Raw genomic sequence first — 14,046 nt, 5'->3', positions numbered from 1 at the left:
TAGGGTATGCGGAGAGAGAATCAGTTGTTCCAGTGTAAGGTGAAATTTGGTAATGAGGGCACACTCATATGCATCTGATTCTTGGGTGTGGTGAGAGGATTGGGGGTTTGTGAGGATATGGCAGAGGAAAACCTGTCTGCAGACTGGGTTTGGGGGATAGTGTGTATCTGTGAAGACATTTGAGAGACCCACAGGCGTACTGGACAAAGGAGTTATTGTCACTGCATATATGTTGTCCATGGGTGGCCAGGCTATGTGGGAGGGATTTTTTGGTGTGGAAGGGATGACAGCTGTTGAAATGTAGGCACTGCTGATAGTCAATGGGTTGAATGTGAACAGAGGTTTGGATGGAGCCATCAGAGAGGTGGAGGTCAACATCCAGAAAGGTGACATTTGGGTTGAGTAGGACCAGCAGAAATGTGTGGGAGAGAAGATCTTGAAGTAGTGAAGAAATGAGGTTAGGACATCTTGGCCATGGGTCCAGATCATGAAGGTATCGTCAGTAAACCTAAACCAGACTAGGGATTGGGAGTTTTGAAAATCTGCGGAAGTTTCCTCTTGTCGGCCAATAAACAGGTTGGCGTAGGAGTGTGCCGTGCAGTGCCACAGATTTGTTTGTATACCTTCCCTTCAAAGGGAAGATAGTTGTGTGATAGGATATAGTTGGTAAGGTGTGCAAGGAATGTGTAGTGGATGGACATTGCGAGATGTAGTCTACTATAGCAGCAAGACTATGGGAATGAGGGAAGTTGGAGCATAGCAAGGTGGCATCAACAGGAAAGAGTAGGGATCCAGGAGGTAAAGGGATGGGGCTGGTGGAGAGTTGGTGAAGGAAGCGCTTAGTATCTTTGAGTGGTGAGCTAGGTTTCTGGAAACTGATTGGAGGTGTTGGTCAACCAGAGCAGAAATTCTTTCTGTGGGAGCACAATAGTCAACTACAGGGAGTGGCCAGGATTGTTAGGTTTGTGGATTTTGGGAAGTGTGTAGAAGGAGGGTATGCGGGGTGTCATTAGGGTGAGGAGGAAGACATACTCAGGGGAGAGGCTCTGGGAAAAGCCATTGGATTTCAGTGGGGATTGGAGGTTGTGTGGGGCTTGTGGGATGGGATCACTATGGCAAGGGTTTAAGTGGAAGAGTCAGGCAGCTGATAGAGGCCTTTTGCCAGGTAGTTACTGTGACTCATCATGTCACTGGTGTAGCTTTGTCTTTAGGGAGGATTATTACATCAGGATCTGTTTTTAGGTTGTGTATGTTGTCCTTACTTCTGCTCAGAGGTTCGTGCGCTTAGGAGGGGTTTTATGAAATGATGGTGAGGCCAGGTCAGGTGGGAGAGGGGAGGGGCCACAGTTGGATTGTGGTATGAACAGGAAGAGGCAAGTATCAGTGTTAGGATTGGGTTGGGTTTGTTTGGAGGGTTTGGTGGCAAAGAAGAGCATCCAGTGTAGGGATCAGGAGTAGAAAAGTAAGTGTTTGACAAGCGAAACATGATTAAACTTGGGTGTAGGTCTGAATTTGAGGCCTTTGTATAGGACTGAAACTTCTGCTGGACCAAAATTTCTTGTGGAAAGGTTAACAACAGTGTTTTGGTTTGCTTGGATTCTGGAATTTGTGAAATGTTGGGAGGGAATGTTGGAGGATGAAAAGTCAGCTAGGCATGGTCTGGGTGCTGTGGGAGATTGACAAGGGTTTCACTGTGGGTAAGATAGGTGTCAATGAATAGTGATGCCCCAAGGTGGGAGTAGGATATCAACTGGCTGGAAAATGTATGGAGGCAGTTTCTGGAACACTCTTGTAGATGCTGGAATGCAAGGATTTTAATTTCAGGGAATTAGTGTGTGAGAGTGTGCTGTAAAGTAGTGCCTCCAATTTTTTTATGTAAAAACTCTTAAAGCTGTTTAAATAAAACAAACTTTATTAACATTCTATATCTTCATTCTCCATGTCTACAAATTTATTTCTCAACATCATCACCCTGGCAATGAACACATTTATCCCTGCAAGAGACCTGTTTTTTGATACCATCACTGTTGAATGTTTGACTTTGTTGATGGAGGCATGGCCTCATCTCTGTTTGCACTGCTTCATCACTATCAAAATGACATCCTTGGAAGTGTTCTTAAACTTTCTCCATTGATGCTGTCATGTTTTTGGGGTCAAAATGATGAACACAGCTTTCATCACCTGTCAGAATGTTGTTGAAGAATCCATTACTCTCACACTCGAAACACAAAGAAATAGTTGAAAGATGTCCAGTCTCCTCTGTTTCATGTCGGAAATGAGCGCTGGAGGCAACCACCATGCACACAGTTTTCAGCACTGCACCCTGCAATGATGTCCTGTACACATTCTCATGATTAGACCTCAGACTTTTAGAATCTAAAAATCTTCAATTAGGTACCTAAAATAGGTTCTATCACTTACAGAAATAGGTTATCAAAATCTGACATTTTACTGTCTAGAAAGATAAATAGATTGACAAAAATCCACATTATGTTATTGCCCATGCCCATAATTACAGTCACAGTAAATAACTAATACTTTCTCCAGATTTTTCTGTTAATAGCATCTTATATGGCGAGAATGAGCATTTCACGTCAACAGATTTCACCGGAGCATATTTAAATGTGGGGCCGCACACTCATGTTCTATTGATTTACCTGATAAGATGTCAGCCACTGTGCGGATGGTGGTCAGTCCTAGGTTTTCTTGTAGCACTGTCTTTAGTTTCTCACTGTCTTTCATACCAGTAGAACCTGGGACCAAGTTGATTTTTCTGTCACCCCTTCTATCAGTCGCAGTTACGTGTAGACTGGTTTCCCTGAATTCTCAGAGGTTTAATAATAGGGACCAAAAATCCATAATGAGATTTTATGCATGCAATGTCGTTGGAGATTGTTGAATCCTTTAGAAGATCTTTAGCTGAAGTAATGCTCACTGCCTCCCCCTGCAATTTAAGAACAATGTTCTTAATTTCTTCCAAATGCTCACTGTAATATTCTATGGCCTCTAGCCACATTCCCCAGTGAGGAAGTCTGAGTTCTGGTGGAACTGATATACTGGGAAGTTCCTCACAAAATAACTGGATTCTTGGGGGTGCTTTAATAAAAACCTTTTTGATGTGGAAATTAGGGACGTATTGTTTCAGCTACACGATTCATGGCATGGGCAAAACATGTGATATAGAGCAAGGCTGGGTAAAATACTTTCAACAATTTAACAGCAGCAATCATGTATGCAGCTGCATCAGTGTAGATTACAAGTACTTTATTTTCATCTAGACTGTTGGGGAAATGTAATTTGAGAGCTTTATTAACAAAGTGAGCAATTGTTCCCTGGGTAGTCCTTTTTAGCTGCTGCAGGTCAGGTGAGGTACAGAGAGAGTGTCAGGATCTAACTTTCCAACAATCAAATCAGCCACATATTGACCTTGTCTGTCAGCTGTCTCATCGACAGAGATCCACATGTATGAATCGCCTATATCTTCCCTTATCCTGCTCAATGTATTTTCATATGAAGTATCTAAACAGTTAGTTCTTGCTCTGTGTGGATTCTGATGGAATGCTGTGGTGACAGTATTTCTCTAGAAAACTTTTGAACTGGCTATTTTCAGCTGTATTGAATGGTGTGTTTGGTGCAACAATGACTCAACACAGGTCAAGATGAAATTCACTTTTGTTTGTTGCGTTTGGTTTAGTTAAAAATGCTGGTTTCAAGTTTTATTTAGATTTTAAATTTGCCTGATGTTTAATCCCTGCAACATGCTGACTTAAATGCGGCCTCTGTTCAGAACATACCTAAAAACAAAAGAAATGAGATATACCTTGTGGAAGAATTTACGTACGAGATCTACTTAGCAAAATTAACTTACATTTAAGGGGTTAGAAACAATGTTCTCTGAGTGGGCATAGCAGATAAAAGGCTAAAATTTTTCTTACATCTTTGTTGCACACATTGCAGTGAATAACTTCTGTCTTTAGATAAATCACGAAATTCTTGTAACCACTGATGAATCAGAGATGATTTGGAGCTGGCTACTTTCAGCATGCTTGACTTTCCACAAATACACTCTCACTGAGAAACATTTCACCACATCCAAACAGCTCACTGACTGACTGAATGAAGGCAGTGCAGTTGTTTTAAACATGCTGTTCCGACAGGGCAGGAAGGCACCGGAGGCAGATCACAAGGCTCCTCCATGCCCTGCCAGCCCATATGAGCAGGGCGGGCTGTAACAGCCTGGCATATGCTGTCATTGTCTGACTCATGATTGGCGTTCACACTTTCAAACAAACCAGTTATCATTCAATTACTGTTTTCTAATTAGCCAGGAAGACCAGAAGAGTAGTTTTAGTAATGCAAATTTTATTTGACTGGTTTTTTAAAAATGAGGTACAGTCAGGTTCTAACATGAATTTATTATTTTTAAGATTTTTAAAAATGAGGTAAATCAGGTTCTAACATAAAATTAGGTATTTTAGGTACTATAAAATTACAATTTTCGATGAAATATTTGTATAATTCTTAACTGGAAAGACCACAAGAAAATGTTAGTCATAAAAAATTTTATTTAATTGGATTTTTAAAATTTAGGTACAATCAGATACCAACCTGAAATTAGGTATTTTTAGGTGCTATAAAACTAGCGTTTTCAATCATAAATTGGTGTAATTTGTGTATGTACAACTTTTATAGCCTTTATTCAATGAGGAACAAAATAGGTTTTTACTTAAAATCCAAGGTCTACTCGTGATACACTAAACCTAACTGAAAGCTGTGTCGGTGTTATCTGATGATTTCCTCTGATGAATTCATCAGTCTAATTCTGATGATTCTCATTGACTGCTGCATACAGTCATCTACTCTGTCACACACATTGAGGTTAGCACCACTGTTTCCTTCATTACAAGCTTGAATAAACCATCATATATTACTGATGTTGATAAAATCATCACTGTATACAGCTATTCATTCCTCAATGTATTTCAGTTGGAGGCACGTTTTCTTGTTTTCTGCTGTTAGAACCTCAATTCAATTACTGCATGCTGCTTTTATGCCCTAACATGTTAAGCTACACAGTTACATTTTACACACTACAATTCGGAGCTGTCTAAGCCCTCTAGTGGGAGTGGGTTGCAACTTGTCCCAGCAAAGTGGGAAAGTTGACTGAGTAATATGTATGACGTGTAATATCTCAGTCAATATTGAGAACAGGACAAAAAATGCAGATGCATTACTTTTCAGCACACACTCGTGGTAAGCACTGCCCAGTAACAGTATGTTGTGGAGGGAGAAGTTGTGGTTCTGGGATGCCTGTGTCACTGAGGGATGTTTCTACAGTACCTGGTTTGTGACGGTTAGGGTCTGGTGGAGCCTAAAAAGGTGAAAGTTGTTGTGAATGTAGGGGTGGGATTCAGAGAAGGGAATTTTTGTGGTTGGGTTGTTGGGTCAGGATTCCATGGTATAGGCAGCATTTAAAGAAAGGGATGTGGGACTGGGTTTTAATTGTCCTTGCCTCAGTCTCCGGTAATCCACTGTTCCCACACCCTCCACCCAACAGTTTTCCATTCCTCTGTCCTGTCACCCCCCCTCCCAATTCACATCCCCACGTCACCTTCAGCATGCGCTGTCCCTGACTAGCTTCGACAACCATGTATCACATAAGTAGCTTGTGCACCTGCCACGCCTCCTCCCCCCCTCCCCCTCTTCTATATCCCTAGACAGCAAATTGGCTGTCTTCCCTCCAAGTCACTAGCCACCCTACCCCAACCCTTCTTTCTATCTCCCAATTTTCTCCCCCCTCTACTCATCCCACCTGAAACATGTGTGGTCCCTTTCTCCTACTGTGTTTACGTACCACCAGAACTTTCCTGCAAAGATATCTTATCATGTACATGAGTGTATAATATAAGTACATTAGAACATCATGGAATTGTTTATTAAGACATTCAATTAGTTTGTTGTACCTGAAAGGTTCATTTTATAGTTTTACATAACAGGAAATGAGCTAGCATCTGATTGATGTAGTGTAACATGGTGTGTTCTGCAGGTTTGCACACTGGGAACTCTTCTTTTTTTATATACATCAGTAATGTGTCTTCAGCTGCAGTACATTATTCTAAAGCTTTTTTGTGTACAGTTAATATAAGCGTAATGATCACAAGCTTAGATCAGAAACTGTATAATATTGCAAATGCTGTAAAAGCTGATTGTCACTATTATGCAGACACTATATCATGACAGTTTTAGGTGGGGAGTGCTGAGAACTATGCTTGCACAAGATACCAGTAAAGGCCGAGCCTGTGTCAACTGCAGCAAACAATTGCATTGTAGTCACTGCCAAATGCTTTGTGTACTCCAGTTTGGTTTGTCTTGTGGATTGCTTGTTTTTTTTTTTTCACTTTGAAGTGAGTAAGAGACTGATACTGGTGCATAAATGGATTTGACTGAGATACTCACCACAACAAAAGGAATCAGCAATCCCTATGACTGTTATGTCAGTTCTTCTTTTGTCGAAGCACACAAGATGGAAGTAGGATCACAGCTCTGTGAGAGGAAGGCAGAGCTTTTTCCCTCTCACCACTCCTCTCCTCTTGGGCAGTCTAAGTTCCTGTTTGTTTACAGTCCTTGCGAACTGCCACAATATACTGTCTGCATAATACCTTAACAATCTCTTACTTTCAAAATATGTAAGATGTTATCCTGCATAGCTTGTTGGATTAGCTTTCTTAAATGAAACGATGTCATTGAGATTCACCTATATGTACATACATATTTTGCAAGCTACCATGTGGTATTTGGTAAGGGGTACCTTGTACCCCTACTGTTCATTTCCTTTCCTGTTCCACTTGTAAACAGACCAAAGTGATTGTCTATATGCTCCGTACGAGCCTTAATTTCTCTAGTCTTGTGTGTCAGTGGCAGTAGAATTGTTCTGCAGTCAATTTCAAATGCTGGTCATTTAAATTTTCTCAATAATATTTTGTGAAAAGAACATTGTCTTCCCTTTCAGTTCACAAAGCATCTCATTAATACTCTTGTGTTGATCAGACCTACTGGTAACAAATCTAGCAGCCCACCTCTAAGTTGGTTCGATGTCTTTCTTTAATTCAACCTGATGATGATCCCAAGCACTTGAGCAGCACTCAAGAATGGGTCGCACTTTGTTGTGTACACAGTCTCCTTTACGGATGAACCTCATTTTCCTAAAATTCTCCCAATAAACCAAACCTTCCCTACTAATGTCATTACATGCTCATTCTATTTCATATTGCTTTTCCACATTATGCCTAAACATTGAATCAGTGTGACTGTGTTGAGCAGCACCCTACTAATGCTGTATTCAAACATTACATGTTTGTTTTTCCTACTCATACACATTAACTTATGCTTTCCTACATTTAGATCAAGCTGCCATTCATTACACTAACTAGAAATTCTATGTCATCTCGTATACTTTTGCCTTCACTCAATGATGACACCTTCCCATGCATAACAGCATTATCATCAAATAGGTAAAGACTGCTGCTCACTCTGTCCATCAGACCATTATTGTATATAGAAAATAAGAATGGTCCTATCCCTCTTCCCTATTAAACTTCTGATGATACTCTTGTCTCTGATTAACACTCACAGCAGAACATGTATTGTTGTATGATTGCTGATATTTGTCACTGTTTTTATCATGTTAGAATGTAATAAGTGCAGTATAACCTGTTAATTTTGTACAAAAGTGTTATAATTTCCTTTCAGATACACTTTTGTCATAATATATTATGGCTACACAATAACTGCAACAAACCTACACTCTCAAATAGTAAGATAAAGATCAAAATTTTATTTTGCATGACATCTTGGTGAAAAAAATTGAAAGTATGTGATTAATTTCTGTCCATCTTCAACATTAAATAACTAAAACACAAACAACAAGAAGTATAAACTTTGAGTATGCCACTGCAAGTCTAGTTACAAATGATTTGAATAATCAAGCTTGTAAAACAACAACAAACTATTTAAAGGACACAATTTTCAGTTTATGGCTGTAGAAGTTTTTGTTCCTCTGTTGAAATGTTGATGTTTTGCCTTTGTCATTGCTATGTCAAGGCACAGACAGTACATACCATGGGGAAACTAAGTGGTTGATTTTGGTTTATTCAAGAATTTTAGGAAAGTATACTTCATCTGTAAAGGAGACTGCATATACAACAACTGCTCAAGTTTTTGGGATCCCCATCAGGTCAGAGTAAAGAACGACATCAAAACAATTAAGAGGTGGGCTGCTAGATTTGTTAACAATAGGTTTGATCAACACGTGAATGATATGGACATGCTTCATGAACACAAATGGAAACCCTTGGGGGAAAGATGATGTTCCTTTCATGGAACACTATTGAGAAAATTTAGAGAACTGTACTTGAAACTGACTGCAGAATGATTCTACTGCTGCAAACCTAAATTTCATGCAAGGACCTCGAACATAAGAAAACAGAAATTTTGGCTCATACAGAGGCATACAGACAGTTGTTTTTCTCTCATTCTAGTTGCGAGTGGAACAAAAAAGGAAATGGCTAGTAGCAGTACAAGGTACCCGTGCCACACACCATGTGAGGACTTGTGGAGTATGTTTGTAGATGTTTTTGGGTGAACTCCCAGATGTCAGTAACTTGCTGCCACAGTATTTCAAAGCAGAGCCTTCTGGCCATCTTTAATTGTACACTCAGAAGACCACACAAAAATATCGCTGCAGCAAGTTACTGACATCTGGCAGTTCGCCTGAAATTTTATGGAACAGTCTACACACCAGGAAAGTCTTAAATTCCACCATTAACATATTTCCTGAACTTGGCTATTCACATACAAGTTGAACTACAAGCTGTACCCATTGATGCATGTAAAATAATGCCTAAGCTTGGACTATTCAGATGCAAGATGAAAGATGATTTATTTCATCCTGCAGGTGAATGAAATACAACTTGTATTGCAAGCTTCATGTGAATAACTCAAGTTCAGACATTATATTATTTGTCAGTGTCTAAAGCTGTTGTCTCCATTTCTGTAAAGAGGGACACAACCGAATAAGAGTATCATTACTTATATAAATTATACCTGTGTCATCACAGGCATCGAATATATGTGCTTGACGGAGTGCCAAAAACGTACAAAGCCATAAGCAAGAGATGCTATCTTTGAAACAGTTCATACAGGCTGCAGGCACCTATTACAAGAAACTATCTAAATTGCCATGGAAATTAATTCAAGGCAGTCACAATGTGCTCATTGAAATAAAATTTCTGGCAGATAGCAGAAGTGTTTTCAAATATAGTTCACAGGTGGTTCTCCTTAATAACTCCTTCTATACTATAGCAAAATTCTTGACTAGAAATCAGTAGTCAATTACAAGCTAGAAAATGGCCTAACATTCATTTGTTCAGTTGATATGTTCCACATCATAATGTTTATCGTGAATATGACTTATGAAACATGGAATTAACTAAAACCTCTCAAAGCGTACAGTTCCAAAGCTTACACATTGAATGAGTTGGTGCAATGGTAAAGCAATGGACTTGCACTTGAAAAGACTGTGTATCAAATCCCTATCAGGCCATCCACATTTCGGTTTTCCTACATTTCCCTTGACTTGCTTAAGGCAAAAACTGTGCTGATTTTGTGAAAGGGATAAGATTGATTTCCTTCTCAATCCTTCTCCAACTCAAACTTGTACTCCATACCTAATGACATCATCGTCAATGGGGTGCTAAATCCTTATCTCCTTCCAAGGACCACGGAAAGTGCAAAAGTACCTGAATTTAAAATATAATGATCAGCAAATAGAGAAAGTAAATTCTTCAAAGCTCTTCAACTCACCTAAAATACAGACAGGGATCTTATCAGAGCTTTGTGTTTAGAATACTTCTAATCATTATTATATTGAGGTTTCATTTTCCAAGGACACATTCACTATCAAAGAAATTTTTTTTTTCTTCAAACCGAGTAATCTGAATTATGATTGGATTACATCAGATATATTTGTTCACAATTCTCTTCCTGAAAACATAGATACGCACACTGACTTCACAGAATATTTCTCCATTATGTGCTTTATTTAAGAGAACCTTTCCCTCTACAAAGCAGTGGCCATTGTTAGCTCTAGTCAAGGTTAAAATGAGATCAGCACTACAATAAAGTAAAATTTTTTTCTTTTGTAGAAAGGAGTATATTATCCAAACACAAAAGTGTTCACTGGAGTTCCATTGGACATGAGTAGCATCAGTAGTACAACTTGACAATTTGAGATCTGATTGAAAGGATATCTTTTTAAAAAGTAATTTTACTCATTATGATTTTTTTGTAAATAAGTAAGTGTAAACTACCAATTTTTTTACAGGAATGCATATGTTAAATTGCAGCTTAAGTTCTACAGTTGTAAGCACTATATTAATTAGTGTATTAACTTACATCATGGGCTACAGTGGTGTAAGCCATGTAATTGTACTATTTTAAATACATATAACATCAATATGCGGCTAATGCAAATGCTTTTCTTTTTCACTTCTCTATCGAATCTTTTGAACTCATGTGTCATACCCTTTCATTGTGACTTGTGTAACAGTCGTAAATGTTTTATTTTATGTCTTTAAATACATATAACTATTTCCATAATGCTATGTCTATTCATTCAGGGACTTTCTGAAGATGGTAAGAAGCAGGATGAAACCAAAACATTACAGGGGTCAGAAATATGAGAGTCTGAGGAAAAGACAAATGAAGATAAAGAAGCCATTTAATGACCCCCTGTTTCCAGATATAAAATCGAGTATTGGTAACACTGAATCTATTCCTGACAATTTAGAATGGAAAAGGCCAAGTGTAAGTGACATTTTCCTTTTCTTTGTCCACAACACATTCCACCATTTAACTTTTAAAAAAATGGATGAGAGCCAGAAACTGATTTTTTTTAAAATGTCCAACTGTAACTGTTAATTATGTCAGTATTTAAATACTTTAAGGAGTAAATTTTATTCTAAAATTTGTATATATGCTACATATATATTTAAGAACCATACAGCATTTGGACTTTTTCTGTGTCCACATTCTAGTTATCTACCAATCTTCTATACCCATATAACCTGAAGTCACCTCTCGTGAATCTGTCCATATGTTCAGGTAATCCCAGGAACTGCTGTATCTGGTAGGGATTTTGGTACAGTTTTCTATAGTAAATGGATTAATTCCTGAGGAAGGTTTGTGTATATAATTTATAAACATTTTGTGCAAATTGACTGAACTGTGTCGTATTAAAGTCCACCACCATTGTGCAAATCATGACATTGCCATCTAGCAGTTAATAACAGGTCTCCTTGGGAGCACAGCTTTGTGCAGCATGACATAGCCCCAATCAAACTGAGAGCATGCGTTCTGCTTATGTTAATTTATTGACAACAGGCTGAATATGTTTGGTGCAGTGAGCTCAATGTCGACACTCCTTAATGTAGTTTGATATTATTGTTTGGACACTTTGAAATTGTATGTAAGACTGGTAAACAATGTCCACCTTCAAGAAGCAGATATAGACCTTTTACAATCATAAACAAATATTTCAATATATCACTTACATTTTGTGCAGAGCAGTGTATAACGTAAAGTGCACCAACTGGAATGTTGCAGCATTGCTCATAGACTTTGATGGATATGTGAGCTTCTTCAGGAAGAGATAGAAATGGGTACAATCCTCTTGACATCTTAAAAGTAAAGGGCGGAAAGGGGTTCAGAAAGTCCTTGTGGATGACTACAGAATTTTTCTAAATACTTGTACAGATGGTTTAGGGAAACATTAAAAAGAAAAGGAAAGAAAAGAAAGATGATAATTTCTGACTACCAGTTTCTACTTCTGTCAGATTAGCAATTGCAATCATCACTTGTGATTCATTGTAAATTCTTCGAATAGTGGACAGTGAATTAGTTAACTGCGTAGTTATAAATATGCCCAATAATGAGAAGATAACCGCTTCTTCATCAAGCTGTGATGAGAGATTATAAAATGTGAAGGAATTAAATACTGTTGCCAGATAGTCTCATTTGAGAACAATTTCATAGCAAAAAACATGTAAAATCAAAATCAGAAAATTTTAATTGCTTATGCAAAAATTAAAACATTTTCTGAAAAATCACATCAGCATGGGGTGCTTTTTTGCTTATTTTACATAAAGTAAGTTTTCAATAAGACAACATGACTGAAGTTTCAACTTTCTGCTCGCATTCAATCGAACATAGATGGGGAAAAGATTTTTTGTGTGACAGAGCAAAAAAGTTTGCCACAAGGGGTCCAAGATAAATAATTGTGCCAATGACTCTGAACGATGAACCAGTGCATACTCAGCTTTACAAGAGGAATGCTGTCATGAGCTACATGTCTAGATTGTCACAGGTTTTTGTTCTTTATCGTACTTTTGTTGTAACCTTCAGACATGATCCACTCAGTCAACCTCTGATACATGATGTGCTACAAATTAAAAGACATATGCAATATCCATTCACCCATCTCTCTCTCTCTCTCTCCCTCCCTCCCTCCCTCCCTCCCTCCCTCCCTCCCTCCCTCCCTCCCTCACACACACACACACACACACACACACACACACACACACACACACACAATTCAGATTGAGCGTTTACATTGGTTGTAAACAGATTAATTAAATCAAATTGTGCTCCCATCACTTTCAAAAGATGTTATTCCAGATGCCAATCAAAAATGGAACAGGTAACATTCATGCCTTCTGAAAACTTTCTTGGTGTATGCTGCTTTTAAATAATATGAAAGTGATGATGATTGGTTACCTAATGTATTATACCCAGACATATTCTTGAGAATAAAAGCACATAGCAGAGACTTTATATTTTAATGATACAGTACAAAATAATATTCATGCTGGAAATGCATTTCTAGAAGAGAAGCAACAGCAAGGTTGACGGTTACATTGAAGGAAAAGGGGAGGGCAGCATAACTAAAATGCATGGCTATAAATGACACGCAAAAGGGTTTCCTCCAAAATGGAGGGAAGCAAAGAAATTGTCCTAAAAGACATTATGTTCATTTTGCAAGGACTTCAAGGAGTCTTCAAATGGGGGACTGAAAAGCATAAAACACAGTTACCAAGAAAAGCCCCAAAAGCTGCAAGGTGTAGTTCATTCTGGGACAACTGAGTGCTGTACATAGGGCAGTATTGCCATGTCACAAAGGATTATATCAGTCCGGTTTACTGTAAAAGCATTGCACAATCAAGTAAGATTGGAATTTTTGTAATGAGTTGACCTATGGCCACTGCCTTACCATATGCAGCATTTGTGCTGGGCAGGATGACTTGTACACTTCGGTGAATGACAGGACTATGCCAGCAGTGGTTTAGCTAATGGTAGGAAGGATCACCAATGCTGCATAGCATTCAGCAGTGCAATCAAATAAACAATGTGTGACACCTCAGGGAAACATTTTGTGTCTTGGAGGGGACGGGGGTGGTTTAAGAATATGACTTACGAAGATTGGCTGATGAGGTGTAACATTCATTTGTAGGCAACTTGACTGGCACCTGGCCCACTTCAGTTGAATAAAGCTTGCTCATATATCATGTATGGAAGGCTCTATCTGATTAAACACATATGCGCATAGTTGATTGTTAAAATGCAAGAAGCAAGACTCAGTTAAAGAGTCCCAACAGGAAGGGTATTCTGTCAGGTAGCACCAACCCCCTTCTCTGCATCCCCTCCATCCCCCTCCCAACCTTTACACCTGGTCTCCGATGGCCAATCTGTCTGGAAAATTAACAGAAACAGTTAATTATTTTGATTTTAGGGTATTCAACATCATTCTTATTACTATCCTCACTGAAAATAAACACAGTCTTTTATGTCAAAGTCCCATGGGCACAAATTGGTAACTTTTGAGAGAATCTTGGATGGATCCAATTATTGTGAGAATGAGCATGTTTTAGCATACTGTACTGAATCTTATCCACCCAAGGTGAGATAGCTGATTGCAGTTCCCACACTGTGAGT

At 38.6% G+C, this 14,046-nt stretch overlaps 1 protein-coding gene across 2 annotated transcripts in view; it reads left to right on the top strand.

Moving 5' to 3' along the window:
* The window catches only part of LOC126456892 (calpain-5-like), a 282,083-nt gene that overhangs the window by 50,417 nt on the left and 217,620 nt on the right, over positions 1-14,046 (top strand). For both annotated transcript variants that reach the window (XM_050092729.1, XM_050092730.1), the window contains exon 2: positions 10,677-10,863. In XM_050092729.1, the coding sequence (XP_049948686.1) occupies positions 10,690-10,863 (174 nt within the window). In that variant the 5' untranslated portion in view covers positions 10,677-10,689. The remainder of the gene's footprint in view (positions 1-10,676; positions 10,864-14,046) is intronic.

Source organism: Schistocerca serialis, chromosome 2 (genome assembly GCF_023864345.2).
Source record: "Schistocerca serialis cubense isolate TAMUIC-IGC-003099 chromosome 2, iqSchSeri2.2, whole genome shotgun sequence".
Taxonomy (NCBI): domain Eukaryota; kingdom Metazoa; phylum Arthropoda; class Insecta; order Orthoptera; family Acrididae; genus Schistocerca; species Schistocerca serialis.
Note: the sequence above shows the minus strand (reverse complement) of the source record. Positions and strands in the feature narration are given on the sequence as shown.